Genomic DNA, 22,797 nt, shown 5'->3' with positions numbered 1-22,797 from the left:
TAGACTCTTGGGTTTTTCTTTCTATTGGCTCTTTTTTTTTTTTTTTTTTTGACAGGCAGAGTGGACAGTGAGAGAGAGAAAGGTCTTCCTTTTGCCGTTGGTTCACCCTCCAATGGCTGCCACGGCTGGCGCGCTGCGGCCGGTGTACCACGCTGATCCGATGGCAGGAGCCAGATGCTTCTCCTGGTCTCCCATGGGGTGCAGGGCCCAAGCACTTGGGCCATCCTCCACTGTACTCCCGGGCCATAGCAGAGAGCTGGCCCGGAAGAGGGGCAACCGGGACAGAATCCGGCGCCCTGACCGGGACTAGAACCCGGTGTGCCGGCGACGCAAGTCTATTGGCTCTTCTATGTGTCTTCTCTTTCTTCTGTACTTGTAATCTCTTCACTTTTTCTTTTTAGTTGAGATGGAATGGAGAATTACATGGCTGAAGATGCAGAGAAATATAAGCCGCAGATACTAGAATTTAGAAGCCCACTCAAGTTGGAAAATAGCTTATCTGCGCTTCAGGAATCAGGGGCACCTGTGGAAGGGGCAAGTGCCTGTAGAGATTTGAGAAAGAGGTGGACGTTCCCAATGTGTTGTGTAGGACCTTGAGTGCACAGTGGAAGTTAGATGGCTAGAATTTTCAGCAGGCAGGGCACACTACAGTTGCTCAGGAGCCCAGCAGGGAGGAGACAGCTGCTGGCATGGCCCACCCAGGACAGGTGCAGAGAATGCATGGTTACCATCTAGACTGTCTCTAGGTAAGCCCATTTATGTCCGCTTTGGAAATGTGAGCCAGTTATATAAGTATACATTATGTCACATGTAATTATGAAAAGGATCTCTGGTTCACTAAATTATTTTTCACATGTGAATGCAAGTAGTTTTTCCATCCTCTCGTAGGCTCATTTTCACACAGTTGAGAACTGAGTGATAGGAAAATGGCCACAGCATACTCCAGAGCACACAGATGCGGCCGTAGATAAAGGCATGGCCTTTGGCTGCAGGCCTGTGAAGCTTGTGTATGGAAAATCCTGACCTCAGCAGGATTTCCTCCTTACTGGAGAGGATTCTGATGATCGCAGCGGGTTTCACTGGAGCGGCTCTTCCACAGAGTATCCTCTAATTATCAGGAAGCACATGAAGAGCTGTATATAATTTTCAGACGGAATTTCATAAAATAATGGCACCGTAAATTCATATTTTATACTTGGCTGGCTTTTTTCTTTAGGAAGTAAACATGTAATCTTGACAGGAAATGTACAAATAGTAAAATCCAGCCACCCACATCTCTAATTCCACCTTTCTGCTAATGTTTTATTGTGGCTTCACATCACTAAGTAATACGGGGATTTTACAAAACGCAAGCCAGAGGGGAAGCTGCTTGGAGCCACTACATTGCATGAGACAATTGCATGAGAAAGGAGATGAATGAGCTGCCAGGCTGAGACCAGTGGGGGTGCAGGTGTGGAGCAGACAGTTATTGTCACCCCCAGGAGAGTTTCTGGCTAAGCTGTGGAAAGGGGCAGAGATAACACCAGCTGTGGTGATGACTGTGGGTATGATGAGATTTTGGTGAAGGGGCGGATCCAAGAAGGCCGTGGTTAGGGTGAGTCAGAGTGGCTCAGTCTTGACACTACTGGCATTTTGGGTGGGACAACTCTTTGTTGTGGGAGGCTGCCCTGTGCATCATACAAGTCTGGCAGCATCCCTGACTTCTACCCTCTTTGCGTCAGTATGGCCTACTCCCTCCCTTCCCCCAGTTGTGACGACGGAAATGTCTCTAGTCGTTGCCTCCTGGCCCCCTGCCCCAACTGAGAAGCACTGGGTAGGCACAGTTGGCTTCTGAGGTTTCTCAGGGTGCCTGACACAGTTAGCCCTGATTCTCAATGTTTTCAGGATGAGCGAATGCCTGGAAAACCTCTATACAGAAAGGAATGGATTGGGGAGGTAGGGGTGGGAGGATACAGTGGGTATTTTTGGGATAGGAGTGACTTTTAGAAAGGCATTTTAATATTGTTTGTTCTGTCCACGTGGTTTTAGTCCTCTAGTCATCTGATGATGCCCATCAGAAAACTTTTCTGATAGCTTACCCTTGGACCATAATTTTGACTAATTGCTCATTTGAAACTGATTTATACATTTTAGACCTAATATGTCAAACTCTTTGTGTCCTTGGTCTTGAGATTTGTAAACACTTTAATGCCTTTGGCATAAAGCAGCTTTTGTGATTTTTGTTCCTTAAAGAAACAAAGGAGAGTGCCTTTTGGCTCATTTGCATTTTCTTTGCGTACAAGAAGGTCTGTGCCATTGACACTGCTTGTGTAGTGGTGGTGCTGGGTCTGTGGTCTCCGCTCCACCTGCTGATCAGAAGGGTATGAGGTTGTGAAGCTGATTGCTCAGCCCATGGCCAGGACCTGTGCCCATGCCTTTGGAAGCTTTGAGGAGCTTGAGTTTGCGGAGCCTCCAGCTGTCACTTTACTATAAACCCTCTTTTACTACTATTTCTTTGCCCGTGTTAAAGATATTTATTTTGGGGTAGGCACTCTGGTGCAGCAGTTTAGGCACTGCATGGGACGCCGCATCCCCTATCACAGTGCCTGGTGTGAGCCCCAGTTTGCCCACTTCTGAGACAGCTTCCTGCTCGTGCACATCCTGGGAGGTGGGAGGTGATGGCTCGGGTCCTTGGGTCCCTGCTACTCACACGAGAGACCTGGTTTGACTTCCCATTTCCTGGCTTCAACATGACCCAACCTTGGCTGTTACGGGCATTTGGGGAGTGAACCAGTGGGTCAAAAACCTCTCCCCTCCCCATTTCTTCAACTTTTGAATAAAAAAATAAAATATGTATCAATACTTATTTCTACTCAGTGTCTCATCATTTTGATCTGAGATGCTTCTGGGAGTTTTTCTTCCTGCTATTTTTGCAGCTCTGGATACCTCGTGTGTTTCCTAGAGTGCTTAATTTTTGAATGTTTTCTGCTTCCTTGATAACATCTGAAAACTAATTGCTTGCAATAATATAGGGAGCTTTAGGCTTTGTATTTTCATTTGGGAAATGAAATCCACGGGAAAAGATTCTTGGTTTCCCAGTTCCCAAATCCAGATCATGCAGCAGATTGAGGAGTAGACAGTGGACTGCTTTTTTGATCTGGGTTCCAGTCCTGAGACTGCTGCTGACGTGTTGGATTGTTGGGGTGACTTACATAGCTCACGTCTCTGCATCTTGGTTTTATTGTCCTGTGGGATGAGTACGTTGGCACATATTAAATAGCTGGAGGATGAATGACTCATTTGAGGATCATGGTCTAGGCACTGGCAGTTTCCCATCTACTGCAACTTCAATTCTTCGCTGAGGCAGTGTGCAAAGTACCTTAAAATCAACGAGCTGTAGTGTATCGTGCTTACTTTCCAATTCAAAAGTGCTTGAGTAGGTACCCAGTAGCTCTTAGCAGCTGAATGAATACAGGTAGCCTGTTCTTTTGCTATTCAGAGGAAGTAAGTGGAGAATATTCTGGATTGAGGTGGTGTTATGGGAGAAGTGGGCTCTAAATTGGGCCTCCTAGGAAAAGTAGGCCTTAAATGTTGAGAAAGCAGGAGGATATCCAAGGTGAGGGGATCAGAGAGAACCAAAGAATAGTTACTATGGTCAGACACTATGGTGAGGACCTAAACACAGAGAAAGGCAAAGTAATTAAATAAGTTGGTGTGAAAAAGTTGTAATGAGCTCCAAGTGCCGAATGCCAGTCTTCATGTGAGAGTTTTATTCTGTTGCCAGAGGAGGTACTTAAAGATCTCAGGCTGGTCAATTAATGTGGAAAAATAAATAAATAATACATACATACATACGGCTTTGAGACATGAATGGATATAGAATAACCAGGAATGGTGTATCATTCAGAGTCCTATCTGGAAAGAGTTGGCGCTTGGAAAAGAGAATTTAAGAGTAACTTAGGAAAGAATGGACATGGAACCAACAAAGATTGGGGAAGCACGTTGGGGATGGCAGAAGCAGGTTTTGGGGGTGGTGGGTGGTTGTGCTGCTGTTGGCCCGAGTGATGGGGGTGACTGAACAAGGATGTCTCATTGGCTAGCTGGCTAACTCAAGCTTTTGCATTTTTTGTTCTTGGGGTTCTAATAAACAGCAAAATGTGGGAGCTTTGAGTGCTTTTTAAGACTCTTGTTTGCATCAGGTTTGCTAAATCCTCTTTGACGAAAGCAAGTCATGTGACCAACTCAGATTTAAGAGATAGAGAAACATTCCACTTCTTAATGGATGAGCAACTATGCCTTATCTGTGGATGCACAGAAGAGGAGAAGTTGAGAATGTTTTTATTACTTAAGTGTTGTGAAAGAAGAAATGTTTTCATTAACTTTCCAGATTTTTAGAAAACATTCCATATCAGTTGTTACTTTTTTTTTTTTTTTAAGATTTACTTACTTTGAAAGTCAAAGTTACAGAGAGAGAGGAGAGGCAGAGAAAGAGAGAGAGAGGTCTTCCATCCACTGGTTCACTCCCCAATTGGCCACAACAGCCAGAGCTGAACCAATCTGAAGCCAGGAGCCAGGAGCCTCCTCCAGGCTTCCCATGTGGGTACGGGGGCCCAAGTACTTGGGCCATCTTCCACTGCTGTTCCTGACCATTAGCAGAAAGCTGGATCAGAAGAGGAGCAGCTAGGACTAGAACCAGCACCCATATGGGATGCCGGCATTGCAGGCGGCGGCTTTACCTGCTGCCACGGCAACAATTATTTATTTTTTAACATAGATGTTATGAAATACTGTGGCTTATCAAAGAAGGAAGTACCTTTCTCTGAAGCGAGGAGAGAACTTCCACTTTGACTATGACCTTGTCTAAATAAGATGGGAGTTGGTGAACTCAAGAGGCTACCATAGCCTTGGCAGCTCATGACAAGAGCCTTGGGTGATTACTGACGTCATAAATAAGAGTGTCAATTGTTAAATCAACAACAGGAGTCACTGAGCACTTACTCCCTATGTAGAATCTCTGTCCTTAATGTGTTGTACTATGTGAATTAACGGCATAACTAGTACTCAAACAGTACTTTATACTTTGTGTTTCTGTGTGGGTGCAAACTGTTGAAATCTTTACTTGGTATATACTAAATTGATCTTCTATATATAAAGATTGGAAATGAATCTTGATGTGAATGGGATGGGAGAGGGAGTGGGAGATGGGATGGTTGTGGGTGGGAGGGAGGTTATGGGGGGAAAATTTGCTATAATCCAAAAGTTGTACTTTGGAAATTTATATTCATTAAATAAAAGTTAAAAAAAAAAAGAAATACTGTGGCTTAAAGTTCTGTTTTATGTGTCTTATTTGTGAAATATGATTGAACTCAGTGGTGGTTTAAAAGGAAAGTCAGGAACATTTGGTGTTATATGGCCACACAGTGATTTATTTTTACTGAAAACCAGTGAATTTCTAGTCCTTTCCACTGAATAAATGAACAGAAGTTTCATGAGCTTTTTTTTGTTTGTTTTTGACAATATGTCTGTTGTGACACAGGGTTGAGAATCTTTGGGTGTTGTTATTTGTTTGTTTGCAAATTCTGTTCCACTCCCACCAATGCAGATAGAACCTAACTTGACCTACTGTCATTATTCCAACTTGATTACTATTCTTTTGGGTCCACTAAGCCTGAAGCAAGCTGAAGTAAACCAGAGTGCATGAATGCTTTATCTTGGTTTCTCTTCTTGTTTCCTTTTCCAAGCTTCATGGAATCCAGCAGAAGTGCTTCTGGGAGAACGTGGTGTACATCTGGATGAGGGGCAGGTGGCACTGGAAGTGTCCTGTGCCTGCTTGAGGGTGATGGCGTTACACTTGAATCCCTTTTCTTTCAGTCCTTGCCAGTGCAGACACCTACTGAGATTCCGCCAGGCTTGCGAGCAGAGCAGACGAGCAGAGCAGACGTTCCTTCTCCTTTGAACTTGATTTACCTCCTAGCAGGGGAGATACACTTTAAGGAACTTACTACTTACTTAATTAAAAGCATAATTAATGTTACAAAGGAGTAATTAAGGACACAGTGCAAATGTTTATGAAGAAGCCTTTGCCTAATCTGTCAGGGATTTATTTAAGAGGGTGACCTAAAGGCTGAAGCCATGTAAGAAGGAGCAGGTTGAAATTAGCTAGGAGAAGGGAGAAGGACCAGGAAGAAGCTTAATGGAATGTTGACCACCTTATGTGGAATTCTAATGCCGTAAGAATGATACAGTTCAGCCAATGAAGGGACCTGTGTGTGTCAGTTTTTAAAGCAGTGACCCTTTAAACTTGACCCATGAATTCCCCCCTGGGAACTTGTTAGGGTGCAAATTCTAGGCTTTTTAAAAGCAACTTAATTGATATATAATTGACATACAATTCACCCCCTGAAATGTGCAGTTCAGTGACTTTCAGGATGTTTACAGAGTTGTCAGTCATCACCAATTCAGAACATTTGCATTACTCATGGAGGTCTCATACTCGTTAGCCATCAGTTCCCTGTGCCCACTTTGCTCACTCCAGCCCTGGGCAATCTCCAGTCTTCCTTCTGTCTGTAGAGTCACGTATTCTGGACGTGGCTTCTTTCATTTAGCATATGTTTAAGGTTTACCCATGTCGTAATGTGTGTCAGTACTTCATTTTTTTTTTTTTTTTTTAGAGACTTATTTATTTATTTGAAAGTCAGAGTTACACAGAGAGAGAAGGAGAGGCAGAGAGAGAGAGGTCTTTCATCTGCTGGTTCACTCCCCAATTGGCCGCAACAGCCGGAGCTGTGCTGATTTGAAGCCAGGAGCCAGGAGCTTCCTCTGGGTCTTCCCACGTGGGTGCAGGGGCCCAAGAACTTGGGCCATCTTCTACTGCTTTCCCAGGTCATAGCAGAGAGCTGGATCGGAAGTGGAGCAGCTAGGACTTGAACCGGCGTCCATACGGGATGCCGGCATTTCAGGCAGCAGCTTTACCTACTACACCACAGTGCCGGTCCCAGTACTTCATTTTTATGGCCAAAGAATGTTCCATAGTTTAAAGATACAAATGCAGATTCTTGTGTCCCACTCCAGTTTTACTGAATCAAATTCTGGGAGCTTTCCCTTCCCTAGTTCGTGCTTTAAGCAGATTCACCTGAGGGTCGCGAGCCGTTGCTGCAGAGGGAGTATGAGGCAGCACTGAAGCTGTGGAGGAGGTGATGCTTTCATCTCTGCTGGCCCTTGGGACCTGGATACAGATGTTTGCCTTCTTTGTAAGGATAATGGGAAGTTACTGAAAGATGTGTAGGCAGAGGTGTGAAAAAATATTTAGCTTTTGTGCAAAAAAATGTTTGGGGGGAGTCTAGCTAGAAGAACTTAGCGAGAAGTTTTAGAGGAGAGATGATGGTGTGGTGTAGGATAGTGGCAGTGAAAATTAATGGATTCAAGAAAAAATCAGAGAGGACAAAAAGCCTTGACTTTTTGTTGATTGTGTCATCAGAGAGTCTCAAGGGTCATATCCAGGTGTCTAGGTCTAGGTTGCGCAGGTTAGTGGGTGTTGGAGCCACTGCCAAGATCTTTTACACTTCTTGATTTTCTGATAATGTAGGTAAATCTTAGTCCCACATTCCTCCCTCTGGATCTCTTCTCTCAGCTCTGGAGACAAGGTATTGAGTGACATTTGAGCATACAGTATGTGGGAAATACTCTTTGGAAGACACACTACACCCAACATACCAAGAGCACGGATACTGATGTGTGGACACACACTCAACCTGTAGTGACTATACAAAGAATATAAATGTCAGAGATGGTGGAAAATAAAGGTATCACCAAAGTCTTCTGACTTAGGGGTGTGTGTGTGTGTGTGTGTGTGTGTGTGTTTAGAAGTCTTCCCAAGCAAAATGAGTTTGTACAATTTAGAGAAGAGAGAAAGTGGTTGATGGCATGAGAGAAGAGCTCTAAGGTTACAGACAATTCTGAAAGGAGTGAACCTCAAGATTCCAGGAATTTGAAGGTGGGAAGCGGCAGGCTGGTGAAAGGCCTGGGAATCTAGGGCCAGTAGACTGTGAGATTGTACTTTTCTTAAGAGCCTCGGAGGAATGGCGGAATTCTGGGATTGCAGTAGTTTGTACTTGAGAAGAACGCTTTTGTCTGCGTTTGGATAGGAGTGGATAGGACAGTGAAGAAATTCCTGAAGGTATTGTGGGGAGATAGACAAGATATGAGGAGTAGAAGTTCTAGGACTTAGCAGCTAAAGGAAAGAATGAAGGTGAAAGAAAGGGAGATGATGTCATCGTATTAAGAAATTGAGAGTACAGGGCTGTTGTAACTGGTGGTGGAGGAATTGAGGAGAGGGCCTTGGAAGACACTGATTTTAGTCCTTTAAAATGAACAAGTAACTACATGGAATTAAAAATTTAAGCATACTTTTGAAAAACAAAGTTACTAAATTTGAGGTAGCAAATTCTGTAGACTTATTTACTTTTTCAATTACAGTTCATTTTAGTACTGTCCTACGCAGCCATTTAAAAATGATGCAAAGAATTAGAAGCAAATATTAACTGACTAAGCTGTTCTGAATCCAGAACTATGAGCTAGATCTGCTTCTTTAAAAAAAAAAAAAAAGATTTATTTATTTATTTGAAAGGCAGAGTTACAGAGGCAAAGGGAGAGAGAGAGAGAGAGAGGGAGAGTGTGTCTTCCATCCGCTGGTTCACTACCCAGATGGCTGCAATGGCTGGAGCTGTGTCTATCAGGAGCCAGGAGCTGCTTCTGGGTTTCCCATGTGGGTACAGGAACCCAAGGACTTGGGCCATCTTCCACTGCCTTCCCAGGCCTTGGCAGTGAGCCAGATCGGAAATGGAGTAGCCAGGACTCAAAACAGCACCCAAATGGGATGCTGGCATTACAGGAGGCAGGTTTTCCTGCTATGCCACAGCACCAGCCCCGCTAGATCTACTTTAGTTGTTTATAGTTTCCTCAGTCTGTGATATTCTCTAATAGTGGCAGAAAATGGACTAAGACAACACCTAAATTTCCAGTGTTAGAATGGTGTTTAAATATGTCAGCATAAGTATTCAATAGAATTTATGCATGAATAAGATAACTATGAAGAGTATGCAAACAAAATATTTGTAATGCAGCTAAAAACACCCTTTCTCAAAACATGTATTTATTATGTTAACTATCTAAAATGTGTTTCTAAATGTTGAATCCCTGCAAAGTAATATGAAAAAGAAATACTTCTGGGTAATGAAATTAGTTTTTTTTAAAACAAAAATATTTAAAATGGAAAGAGTAATATAACAATATAAACATGGAAAAAAGAAACCAGTGCAAGTCAGGCAAGGAAATAGGTCCCAAAAAATTGACTAAAAAGAAGAAAATGTTAAAAGTATTTTATTTAGGGGCAGGTGCTGTGGCGCAGAGAGGTAAAGCCCTGGCTTACAGCACCATCATCCCATATGGGCACCGGTTCAAGTCCTGGCTGCTCCAACTTCTGATCCCGCTCCCTGCTAACGTGCCTGGAAAAGCAGTGGAGGTTGGCCCAAGTCCTTGGTCCTTGGCACACACGGAGGAGACCGGAAGAAGTTCCTGGCTTCAGATCTGCTTGGCTCTGACCATTAAAGCCATTTGGGGAGTGGACCAGTCGATAGAAGACTTCTTTCTCTCTGTCTTTCTCTCCCTCTGTAACTCTTTTTTAATTTAATCTCAGTAATGTTTGTTTCATCAAAACATTTGTATGCTCAGTAAGTCCCAGAGATTGAGCTAATGATACATAGATGAAAAACCACAGCCTTGGGCAGGCACCGTGGCTCACTTGGTTAATCCTCCACCTGCGGTGCCAGCATCCCATATGGGCACTGGGTTCTAGTCTAGGTTGCTCCTCTTCCAGTCCAGCTCTCTGCTGTGGCCCGGGAAGGCAGTGGAGGATGGCCCAAGTGCTTGGGCCCTGCACCCGCATGGGAGACCAGGAGGAAGCACCTGGCTCCTGGCTTCGGATCGGCGCAGCGCTGGCTGTAGCGGCCATTTGGGGAGTGAACCAGCGGAAAGAAGACCTTTCTCTCTGTGTCTCTCTCTCTATCTATAACTCTACCTGTCAAATAAGAACAAAAATAAACAGCCTTTTCTGTCATTACAACTGTGTTAATTTATGAGATACATTAATGGTTCCTTCAAAATTTTTCCTGTATTTAAAATCTAGCTTTCTGATGCTCTGGTTCTCCAAAATAAAACTTCAAGCTTCGTTCAGTCGCTACAAGATGGCCTCATTAATTATTATCTTTGGCTGGGTAACGTGCTGTTTGCTTTTGAGTAAGATAAATTGAAATAGAAACTGGAGACACAGAACTTACTTCATGTGTAGTAAAATAGCATTAGAACTTGACAGCAGATTGCTTGTTGGGATTTGTTGCACACCCTTGCCCCATTCCCATGCTCCATGAAATGTGTGGTTGAGTGTTTCAGTTAGGAATGTGTTCACCTGCAAGTAATGGAGAACCTGATTAATGTGAACTTAGGCACATGGAAGTGTTTGGTTTGTCCTGGTCTGTCTGGAGGCTGCACTTGGTGGGATTCTCTTGGCCTTTTCCCAATCCTTTTACCTTATGGTGGAAAGGCTGCCTCTGTACCTCTGGCCATCACACCTGGGTTGCAAGCAAGAAGGAACATCAAGGACAAAGGGCCTTAGCATCTTTGCTTCCTGCAGCAGGGAAACAAAGCCTCATCCAGAGGCTCCACCAAGCAGACTTGGGCTCCTACCTCACCTCGCTGGCCAACACTGGGTCAGTCACATGGCTGCTGAGTAGCTGAAAGTGAGGTTGGGAAAAAGAGCTATGGTTTTACAGCCTTCATGGGAGACATAATGAATGGCTTTGGGATAACTAGTCTAGCACCTGCCATGATACTTTTTTATTTTTTTTAAAGATTTTATTTATTTATTTGCGAGGTAGAGTTGCAGACAGTGAGAGGGAGAGGGAGAGGGAGAAGGAGAGGGAGAGAGAGAGAGAGGAAGGTCTTCCATCTGCTTGTTCACTTCCCAAATGGCCACAACTACTGGAGCTGAGCTGATCTGAAGCCAGGAGCCAGGAGTTTCTTCCGGGTCTCTCATGTGGGTGCCATCTTCTACTGCTTTCCCAGGCCACAACAGAGAGCTGGATCAGAAGAGGAGCAGTCAGGACTAGAACTGGCACCCATATGAGAAGCCAGTGCCACAGGCTGAAGATTAACCAGCCACATGTATGATACTTTGTTCTATATGTATTATCTGTGTGACAGTATAAATGAGTCCCAGGGAGGCATTTGGCCTGGTGGTTACCACACCCATGTCCTCTATAGGGGCCGGGGTTTGAGTCCTTGCTCTGTTCCCAATTATAGCTTCCTGCGGATATGCACCCTAGGGAGGCAGTAGATGGTGACTCGAGTAAGTGGTTTCCTACCCAGCTCCCAGCTCCCAGCTTCAACTTGGCCTCGTCCTGGCTGTTGTAGACATTGGGGGAGTGAACCACTAGATGGGACCTCTCTTTATCTCTCCAAATAAATAAATAAAGATGTTAAAAATGAGTCCATAGTTACGATATCATTGTGAGTACACAGTGCAGACAATGAGCCAATGTGGTGATGAATCCAAGAGTGAGATATTGTTTAAAGAATCTGCTATGAACTTACAGCTTTGATGTACCCTCCTCAATCTTTGGAGGGAGTCTTTGACAAAGGAGGGCTCTTGTCTTTTCCTTGCTTTTTACTTGAAAAGAAGAATTGTCTTACGGCCCTCTGTCTGCGCTCCCTCCCTCCATTCCAAGTAAAGCTCCTCCTTTATAAATCTGGTCAAGTTGTAAGAAAATCTTTCTTTTTTTTCTTCTGCCTTTTCATTTGAGATTCATAAAAGGCCTAATCAGCCTGAGGTCTACCTCCAGTCACAAAAAAAGAAAGCTGTGTGTTTGAAGTGTGAAAGTCAGTAAAATAAAGAACCATTGCTTCAAATACATGAAGCCTTTGAACGTAGCCACATGTCACTTTATACTGTGTGCAGGAGGCCACAGCTAGGGCAAGGAAAGAAAAGCTAATGTGTTTGAATAAAACGAGCAAGTACACATTACTACCTAGCTCTTTTCTTATTTAATTCTGTAGTGAAACTTTGGAAGAAGATACAGCTGGGTCCACAGGTTTGGAAACTGAGGCTAAGAGAGAAGCTAAATTTAATTTCTCCAAGGTTGCCCAGCTGACAGGACCAAATTAAAACTAGGAGAGTCTGTTTTTCCATTTTCCTCACTGACCTCTATCAGTTCTTCATTTTCTTTGGTTAAACCCATTTGCTCAAAATTGTTCATATTAAATCTCATCTTAAAAAATTATCTGATTCAAATTGATTGTGTCTTTGTTTACTAATAAGTCCTACGGTGCTGAGGTGCAACACTTTGGAATTCAGACATGGCTGGACATGTGTGGAGGCCTATGGAAGCAATCTGACAGGGGTGCTTAACTACGTAAGTTAACTGGCAGCTCCTGGCAAAGAACTAATCCTAAAGAGAGAGTAGAGGCAGTGGAAGCATGCAAGTTCACTTAGAGGTCAGTGCCAACGAGCAGGGAGGCAGGTCTGAGTCAAGTGCAATGTAATTTATTTAGTCTGTCTTCTGATCCAGTCCTGGGGGATTCCTGGGGCCAGGAGGTTGCCAGTGAAAGCTACCAGCATCTTCAGTAAGATTTCCATGGGTCACTGGGTGGTCATGCTGCGTCAGCAAGCTGGGCAGCTCAGCGCAGACAGCTTGCTGCCCAGGCGCCTGTGGGAGTGGGTCATCGCAGCCCGAGTGCAGGCCGTAGGGTCCTTAGCAGACCCCAGGGCCAGGCTGACAAGGTGGAAAGGCTTATCCACACACTGCAAAAGGGCTGCTTCAAAACACAGCTGAGGCCCTTGCTTCAGAGCTCCTGGATCTCCGTGGGAGAAATGGCTGAGGGTACTGGAGTCGACATTAGCACAGTCAGGGAAATACCAACACACTTGCTTAATTCTCAGTTATCACTCATTTGCAGATGGATCAACTTAATGAAAACATTTGGGCGAAATAAAACACACAATGTCTTACATATGCAGTTTTTAAAATGAACAATAGGATTCATTTAAACATGAGTTGCATGCATGCAACTTTCTTCTTCGATCATTGTCAAAGTTAGAAGTGAAACTTTGTTTTGTTTTGTTTTTGCATTTAGGGTTTAGAGATTCTTCTGAAATATTTGGCCTTTTGTAGTTAGATGTAGCACCCTTGATGGACTGGATTTTAAATTCATTCAGTTTTAGGCTTGTCAAATTCTGATGTTTGGTCCACATTCCCTTTGGGGGTAGCCTGCAGTTACATTTGTTTCTAAATTATCAACTTGGTTTGCATGGCTTCTCTCCAACATGGCCTGGAAATCTTTGATGTGCAGCCCTGGGGTGATAATTCAGTTAATATTTATTGAGGGTCTCCTGTGTGCCGGTTCCTAAGCTGGCCCAAGGAGAGAGGGGTGAGAACAAAAATAAGGAAACAGATGAGTAAATGCTATTCAATTCAGGCCATAAACCTTGAGCGAGGTGGCTAGAGATGCTCTCTGAAGGTGAGGCCTTACAAAAAATGAACACTGCTGTGAGTTGGTTGCCACCCTTCTTCTGCTTGTGAAAATGCTGCCTACTCATTAACAGACCGGTGTTGGATGTCTGCTGTGTGCCACACACTTCCCGTGATGCAGCAGTGAGCCAAACACAGAATCCTCTTCCTTATGGGAATGTATATTCTAGCAGTATTCAAGCAAACACATAAAACACGCAGAATGCTGCGCTGAAACATGGAGCATTGAAGGGGCCTGGAGAGCCCTGGCAGGACTGGTCAAGATGTAAACGCTGGCACCGCGGCTCACTAGGCTAATCCTCCGCCTTGCGGCGCTGGCACACCGGGTTCTAGTCCTGGTCGGGGCGCCAGATTGTGTCCCAGTTGCCCCTCTTCCAGGCCAGCTCTCTGCTTGGGCCCTGCACCCCATGGGAGACCAGGAAAAGCACCTGGCTCCTGCCATCGGATCAGCGTGGTGCGCTGGCCGCAGCACGCTGGCCTTGGCGTCCGTTGGAGGGTGAACCAACGGCAAAAGGAAGACCTTTCTCTCTGTCTCTCTCACTGTCCACTCTGCCTGTCAAAATAATAATAATAATAATAAGATGTAAACGCTGGTGGTCAGGGGAAAGTGAGCTTGGAGGCTCTGTGAGCTCCGCCCACAGGTTAACAAACCTTTTCTGTAAAGGGCAGTTGGTAAATATTCTGGGTTTTGGGGACCACATAAGTCTGTCACAACTGCTGAACTCTGCTGTTATGTGACAAATAGGTGTTGCTTTGTTCCCAGGCAGCTTTATTTATGGCACTGAAATGTGTATTTAATATACTTTTTATATAAGAAATTATCAATTCCCAACTTGACTCTCACTGGGATTAAACATGACAATAGGTCTGATCTGATTTCATCATCATTCAAAAAAAATCATCTATTATTTTTCACTTTATGTTTCTGTGTGGGAGCAAACTGTTGAAATCCATACTTAAGGTATACTAAGCTGATCTTCTGTATATTAAGATAATCGAAAATGAATCTTGATGTGAATGGAAGGGGAGAAGGAGTGGGAAAGGGGAGGGTTGTGGGTGGGAGGGACGGTATGGGGGGGGAAGCCATTGTAACCCATGAGTTGTACTTTGGAAATTTATATTCATTAAATAAAAGATAAAAAATGGAAAAAAATATACTTTTTATATAACCTCAAATATTATCGTTATTTTTTTTTCTCCCCATTTAAAAATATAAAGATCATTCTTGGCTGTAGGACATACAAAAGTAGTCAGTCCAGCTGGATTGGGCCCCAGGGCCATATTTTGCCTTTCCCTGTCTATCCCCAGGGATTTACAGGATCTGTTCCTTTTAATTGCTTTGAATGGTGTGTGTGTGTGTGTGAGAAGACCATGTGTCTGAATGATTAAGTGAAATGCAGCCTTCATCCTTTTGAGACTCCCTTCCTGTTTTAGCTCCAGTGCCTTGGTTGTAGCTTTATGAAGAAAATAATGAAAATTCATCTGTTTACCCAGTAACAAATATTCACTCAATTATATTAAATTTATAGCTTACAGCTATTATTTTCAGGCTCTACGGTGCTGTAATAGCTTTTATTTTGAATCCTTCATCATGATACCCCATTTCTGCAGACACCAGAAGCAGCAATTAAGAATTTCCTGAATTGCTGGGAATTTGGGGGCAAGCTATGGAAACCTGGGTGAAGAGTGACTCACCTTATTAGTTTATCTGTCTGAAATGGAAAAGTTTACAGGCGGCTGTGCCAGGAGAGGCTGGGTGGCAGCTGCCAATTGTCATCAGGGCTCCTGGCTTTCTGCGTGACCATCTTTAGCGCATGGTGTTTGTTTTCACATTGCTGACATGGGTTCTGTGCCTCCAGGCCCCATGTCTGCATTTCCGCAGGGAAGAAGAGAGGGAAAGGGCACACGGGCACTGCACTGTGTCTTATTCATTAAGTGAAGCCTTCTCGAGGCCCTCCACCTTACAGCTCTTGGCTAAACTGTATCCTGTGATCCCCTGTAGGGTAAACAAAGCTTTATAGCTAAGCACATTGCTCTCCTAAACAAAACCAGACTTAGCTTACTAGGAAAGGGAGACTGGTTCCCTGGTGAATCACCAGCAGTTGTCTCTCCTAGCTTCTAAATGTGTTTAAATACAAAAGCATTCCCCTTACAGGTGCATTTCTTTTTTTTTCTTTTTTTTTTTTTTATCTTTTATTTAATGAATATAAATTTCCAAAGTACGATTCATGTGTTACAATGGCTTCCCCCCTATACCGTCCCTCCCACCCACAACCCTCCCCTTTCCCACTCCCTCTCCCCTTTCATTCACATCAAGATTCATTTTCGATTATCTTAATATACAGAAGATTAGCTTAGTATATTACAGGTGCATTTCACCCATGGGAAGATCCATATGGGTGAAGACTGAGACGGTTCTAGCTGATTTCTTTTGCATTTCCTCAGCAATTTCTTTTTAATGTCAGTGGCAAGGTGTACTTTGTTTTGGAGAAGTTGAAACATGGGGAGAATAAAACCCTTTGTCGACGGAAACCATTGTGTATGTTACTGTTTTTCTGACTGGGATTGTGGCCAGCACACCAAGTCCCTGTCAAGGCTTCCTGCTGCCCCAAGGGAAGTCTCTCTATTCCCTGGGGCCCGCCCAGCAGGGGGCGATGCCTTCTCACAGGTCCCGGCCTGCTGAGCCAGGCCTCCTTCCCCTCTGCACTCTCCTGCGGGTCTTAATAACAGCCTGTGCTCATGTGACTCATCTTCCTTCCTGGTACTAATGCCACAAACATTGCCTTGAAAATTTCCTTCTCTAGGTTAAATTTCTCCCGTCTTGTTTACTGGGGTGATTTTGTTAGGTAGGAAGTCAGAAATGAGTGTATGTGTGTGTGACAAAGGCCTAAGGAATTGACATTCTAGGTCCAGCATCCGCATCTCAAAATCATCCCGATAACCTTCCAGGTGCAGCCCAGTGTTTGCACTTCAAATGTCCTGCCTGGATCCTGATGACCTTCCAGGGGTCCTGCCCCTTCTACCTGGCTTGATAAACATCCTTCCTCTAAGGCGAGGTGATGTCAGCCAGGCTTCCCCTGTGTAATAACTTCATGGGGCGGAGGGGTGGGCAGGGGGATTCTGAAGAGATTTTTTAAGTATTTACATCCAACAAGTCCTTTTGTTTGGGAGAAGAAGGAGAGGGGGAGGGAAGGCAAGACCCATCCCCTTAAAAGCCCCAGCCTAAATGTGCACTGCGCACTCTCTCAGGTTCTGTTTGGAGAGATGCCCATCCGTTCTTTCAGATGTCCCTACCCTAATAAACCTCGCTATTTTGCTTTCTACTACTCTCTGTCTTACACCTGAATTCTTTCTTGCGTGAAGACAAGGACCCTTTGCTTCTCCGGTAACAATTTTGCTGTAGTATTAGCCAGTTCTGTTCTTTTGAATATCAATGCATATTTAATGTTCAAAAATTTTGAAGTAAAATCTTGCTCCCTTGTCGTCCCTTCACCCAGTTCCTCCTGCTGCAGCCTCTTGATGGTCACTTTGGTTAGTTTCTGACATGACCTTCAAAATGTTTTCTTTTCTTTTGCTTTATTTTACTTATTTGAAAGTTAGAGAGAGAGAGAGAGAGAGAGATTGTGGGGAGCAACTCGGACTAGACTAAGTTACTGGAATTAAGACTTATTCTATGCATCTGCTCTCCCACAATATGGTGCTGGGAGAGGAGGAAACAGCTTCTACGCAGCTGCCTCTTGCCAACTTGAGTGATGACCTCCAGGAGCTGATCCTGCTCCTGATTGGAGGAGAGCAGCGTACTCGGCATGTGGGCAGCCGAGTTAGGATTGGCGGAGGAGGACTATAAAGGAGGAGAGAGACGGCATGCACCAGGAACATCTAAGGGAAACACCTGTGCAGCCCCCGAGAGAGCCGGCCGGCGGTGTGCCGCTCCCCCGCGGAAGTGGGGAATGTGGCAGGGGGAACCGCCCTTCCACGGAGGTGGAAGGGATGGTAGCCAACCCGGGAAGGACCAGCAGCAAACCCGGGGAGGGCCGAGCAGACGAAAGAACAGCGCAGGGTCCTGTGTCGTTCCTCCAGGAAGAGGGGGAGCGACATAATGGTGCCGTGACTCGGATATGAAGCCTAGGCAGGGTTCAGTGTCGTTCCTCCATGAAGAGGGGGAGCGACAAGAGATAAAGAGAGGAAGGTCTCCCATCAACTGGTTCATTCCCAAATGGCCGAAATAGCCCAGGCTGAAGCCAGGAGTCAGGAGCTTCTTCTGAGTCTCCCACATAGTTCCAGGGGCCCAAGCGCTTGGGCCATTCTCTGCTGCCTTCCCAGGCCATTAGCAGGGAGCTGGATCCTAAGTGCAGCAGCCAGGACTGGAACTGGTGCCCATATGGGATACCTGTGCTTTAGGCAGTAGCTTAACCTGCTGCAACAGAACGCTGGCCCCCTTAAAGAGGTTTTTCAAAATATGAATATAAGCAAATATAAATATATTCCCATTTTTCTCAATTTTTTTGTTCTGGGAGATTTTTTTTTCTAACAGTATTATCAGTATTACAGAGCTTTCCCCTTTTTCTTTTAAAGCTGTATTGTGTTGGGCCAGTGCCGTGGCGCACTAGGTTAATCCCCCGCTTGCGGCGCCAGCATCCCATATGGGCGCCGGGTTCTGTCCCAGTTGCTCCTCTTCTAGTCCAGCTCTCTGCCGAGGCCCAGGAAAGCAGTGGAGGATGGCCCAAGTGCTTGGGCCCTGCACCTGCATGGGAGACCAGGGGGAGGCACCTGGCTCCTGGCTTCAGATCAGTGCAGTGCCGGCTGTAGTGTTCATTGGCGGGGTGAACCATCGGATGGAAGACCTTTCTGTCTCTCTCTCACTGTCTGTAACTCTACCTGTCAAATAAATAAATTAAAAAAAAAATCTTTAAAAAAAAAAGCTGTATGGTGTTAAAGTGATGCCTTTGAAATACAAGTCTGGGCATGACTTCCTCGCTTCCCTCTTTTAAAATAGAGATCGTTCTTACATTTTATTCCTTATGTCAGGCATCACCATTAACAAAGAACCATCCTTTTTTTTCTTGAGCATTATTGATGTTTTTTATGTACTTGAATTTTAGTATCTATGATTAACGTTTATGTTTGGCTTTCAGATAGTGATCATGAGGGCGGAGGGGTGTTGAGACCTGGACACATTCAGATACTTCTAATGGAAGTATAAATTTGTATGGACATGTTGAAAACAGTTTAGCTTGGGATCCATTAGGAACTTGTAAATTGTGTGTGCCCTGTGACGCCTGGGTTTCATTTATCATGCTTTGACCTAAAATAATATTGAGATGCAGAATTTATAAATAAAGATGTGGCTATGATATTAATGTGACACCCCCCCCCATTCGTATGTTGAAACCTAATGACCAATGTGGTGGTTGTAGGAGGTGGGCTGTTGGCAAGTGATTTGGTCGTGAGGACACAGCTCTTATGAGTGGGACTGGTTCCCTGTGAGAGTCCCCAGAGAGCTGCCTTTTTTGTCATGGGAGGACAGAGCAAGAAGGTACCATCTATGAACCTGGAAACAAGCTCTCACTATTCACTCCATCTGTCAGCGCCTTGACCTTGGACATCCCAGCCTTTCGAACCGTGGAGAAGCCCCTTTCTCTTATTCATACTGCCTGGTTTATGGTATTTTGCTAAAGCAGCCTGAGTGGCCTTTACAGATATTTTCTACATAATGTTACATCTGGTAGCAAAAGTCAAAAGGATGCTAAATGTCCAGTGGCACAGTGACAGTTAACTGTACATCTACATGATGAGGGTTTTGGACCGATAATAAAATTTATGCTTTTGAAAAATGTTTAATGATTAGGATGGTGCTCATGATGCATTGTTAATTAAAAGGGCAGGATGCAGTTATTTTTATCAGGTGTTATCCTGTGAAAGGAAAGGAAGGGGATTATGTTCCGCAATAAATTGTGTGGTGGGTGTGCATGTGTGTGCGCATTTACGGGTATAGGGCAGGGGTTGGGGAAGTAAGGAAGTTGTGTATGTGTCTTGGCTGTATCCCAGCATTGAGAATGTGTGAGTTTTATAAGTAGCCCTGTTTTGAGGTTCAGGTAGATGATTGATTGAGAAGTGTGTGTGTGAGTGTGTGCAAACACATTGAGAAACAAGGTTTGAGTATGTGCTGGTTTCATTTTTTGATCATTATCATGGAAATGCACTGGATATAGAGAGGTGTACATGAACAGAAAGGCTAGGCCTGTTTCTCAACGTGGTTGCCTGGGTAGTAGAATTATAGGCCACTGTTTGTTTTATGATTTCCAGACTTTTACAAATGCAAATCCTGTTTTTATACTCAAAGAAGCTTGGTCATGAAGAGATTGTGCTGTGCTAAGAAGTGTTTATGTTCTTTAAGGGCAGTGGCAGGGCAGGGGGTTGGATTTTAAACAGGAAAATGACATAATTATTTTCACAGGAACACACAGCAGCTGCAGGACTTCGTTCAAAACAAGTAAACACAGGTATGTGTGTACTCCAGTGGTTGAGACACCTGTGTCCCATATCGGGGTCTGGGTTCCATTAGCATCTCCAGCTCCTGCTCTAGCTTCCTGCTCACGCAGACCCTGGCAAGCACAGTGATGCCCAAGGAGTTGGGTCCCTGCTACCCACATGGCAGATCTGGATTGACTTCATAGTTCCAGCCTTGAGAGCATTTGTGGAATGAACCAGTGGGTGGGAGATTCTCTCTCTCTTTCTCTCTGCCTCTTAAGTAAAATTTTAAGAAGAGAAAGAAAAAGAAAGCCCAGGTCATCACTTTTGACCTCAGTTTCCTCATCTGTGAAGCAAGAACAAGAACCTTCGCCCTGTAGGGCAGTTTTAAGTAATGTATCTGTTGTGGGCTAGGTTGGGCCTAAATTCCTATTCCAGACTCTTGTCTTTTACTTAGAGAAGAATTCTAAGTACAGGCACAAAGACAACTCGCAGCGTGTTGGTTTATTTACAGAGCGAGAATACACAGGAACATGAGGGCTTTATATAGGGAAGGTTGGCCAGGAAGGGTAAAGAGGGACTTCCACACCCTGCTTGCTAGGGTCCACGACGGGGGAGGGGAGAGAGAGAGAGAGAGACAGAGAGACAGAAAAGAGAGAAGGGGAACCCATTCCCCTTTACCAGGCTTCTTATGAGCCTAGAAAAGGGGAGTGGTTACATAGTACTGATCCCAGGTCCGAGGTAAGGGGAGGAACATCCTGGGGAAGTGGCCATCTGACAGGTAGGTGGATAGGATTACCTGGGGGTGGAGGGAGGTGTGGTCTCCAGTCCATGAACTTAATCTATCTCCCTGACTTACCCCACATCATAGCCATGTCTGTGAAACTGTGTATTAGAGACAGGGGAAAGCTTTTTCAGAAATTAGAAATGGCTTACTTCAAGAAATTGAGATAACCCCGTTATCAATTTGGATTTATAACTATACATTCTCTCATCTTAAAATATCATGGAACCTGGCATATTTTGCCAGCATTCTATTTTTGTCTACACCAGTCACGCCCATAGACTTCAGCCCTGTTGTGATCAGAATCACTTTGCTTACAATAAGCAGGTGGCCGATTTCCAAGTTCAGGGACAGAGACGTTGTGGGGCGGGGATTGTGGGGGCCATCAGTACGTGAGAGTTTGTTCTTCAAGCATTTTATTTCCCTTGACGGGGGTGAGGGAGGGTCTAATGGCTGCTAGGTCTTCTCCCAGGACATTATAAACCACTTCACCACTTCAGTTTTGTTATGTATGTAGAGTTCTGAAAATCACATAGAAAGGGCAAGCTTCGTTTCTTATGTTTTACATGCCGTTGAAGACGCTGAACATTATCCCACCTAAATTAGTTGAGGCATTGCCCTTAAATTAAGGAGGTGGGAACATTTTGAAGACCTGCACAGGCGTCGGCAGCTCCTCTAGCGCACCCCTGACCCCTAGTGACTGAAGAAGGAAACGAGAAGAGCAGAGGAATAAAAAGGGTTAAGGAACAAGAGTTCAAAGGCAGATGGAGCTGGTGGTTTACTCTCACCTTAGAGAACATTTTCCTCTTGCGAATTGATGAAAGGATGCTTTCATGATCGTGGTTAGAGCCGTGGAATATCGGCAGGAGGCTGCTGCGGCGAATACAAATGTGCTGCGCTCGTGAATCAGTGAAATGTCGCCGTCGCCGACGGGCCCAGGCGTGGTTTCCGCGTGGTTTTGGGCCGGAGGGAGCATCCGTGACTGGAAATGTCAACTTCCTGTGCAGGTGCGGGAGGCCGGGATGGTGCGTGGTTACGGCCCGCTGAGAACTTAGTGCGCCTCCCACCTGATGCAGCCTGCGCAGAGCCGTGTCTCAAGAGTGCTGGGGAATGCAGGCGAAGGAGTCCCCGTGCCGGGCTTTGCCCAGTCCCGTGTTGGGCACTCAGTGCGTGGACAGCGCACGGCATCCGTGTTCGTCTCCCCTCTCCTTGTCAGGGACCTCTCACAGTGAGAAATCACAGCTCGTTCCGTTCGGAAATGTGTACCGGTGTTTCCGATGAACATTCCTCCTTATTTGTCTCCTCTTCTCTAGATAAAGAAGAAGCAGCAAGATGTGGTGAGATTTCTGGAAGCCAACAAGATAGAGTTTGAGGAGGTGGATATCACAATGTCAGAAGAGCAGAGGCAATGGATGTACAAAAACGTACCCCCGGAAAAGAAGCCCGCGCAGGGCAACCCGCTGCCCCCGCAGATATTTAACGGCGACCGATACTGTGGAGTAAGTGGCCCCATGCCGCCGCGCTGTTTCTCTGGTGCTCGCAAACAGTGCCGTGGATCTCTTCCCGCAGTGTCCCTATCAGGTCCACAAGTCCGGCGGGGTTGACCCTCAGAGGGGCTGAGTGCCAGGTCCCAGAATGTGTGTGTGCGTAGTTGTGTGGTGTGTGAATGTGAGTGCATGTGCGTCTCTGGTCTTCCTCTCTCTCTGCCTTGGAAATTCGGGTAGGAAGAGAAGCTGCGTGTGTGTGTGTGTTTATGTGTATGTGTGCCATTAATTTTGAAGCGTCTGTTTTGATTAATACATTTTGGGGGGCAGAGTGGGAGGAGTAATGATTCTTGAATCTTTATCTATGATATAAATAACAGGTGATTGTAAATTAGTGAGCTGCATTTTGCAATAATGAGCCAGAGAGATCACTGTGAACTTCTGACATTTATTCGATGCCTTCCTGGTATATGCAGCCTATGAGAAGGAGTCACTGTTG

General features: G+C 45.0%; 1 protein-coding gene across 11 annotated transcripts in view; it reads left to right on the top strand.

The window, feature by feature from the left end:
* The window catches only part of SH3BGRL2 (SH3 domain binding glutamate rich protein like 2), a 159,493-nt gene that overhangs the window by 17,659 nt on the left and 119,037 nt on the right, over positions 1-22,797 (top strand). For 4 of the 11 annotated variants that reach the window (XM_070073842.1, XM_070073846.1, XM_051854527.2 and 1 more), the window contains exon 2: positions 22,128-22,313. In XM_070073842.1, the coding sequence (XP_069929943.1) occupies positions 22,128-22,313 (186 nt within the window). The other 7 variants (XM_070073841.1, XM_051854524.2, XM_051854525.2 and 4 more) reach the window with 6 other exon arrangements.

Source organism: Oryctolagus cuniculus, chromosome 5 (assembly GCF_964237555.1).
Source record: "Oryctolagus cuniculus chromosome 5, mOryCun1.1, whole genome shotgun sequence".
Classification (NCBI taxonomy): Eukaryota; Metazoa; Chordata; class Mammalia; order Lagomorpha; family Leporidae; genus Oryctolagus; species Oryctolagus cuniculus.
Note: the sequence above shows the minus strand (reverse complement) of the source record. Positions and strands in the feature narration are given on the sequence as shown.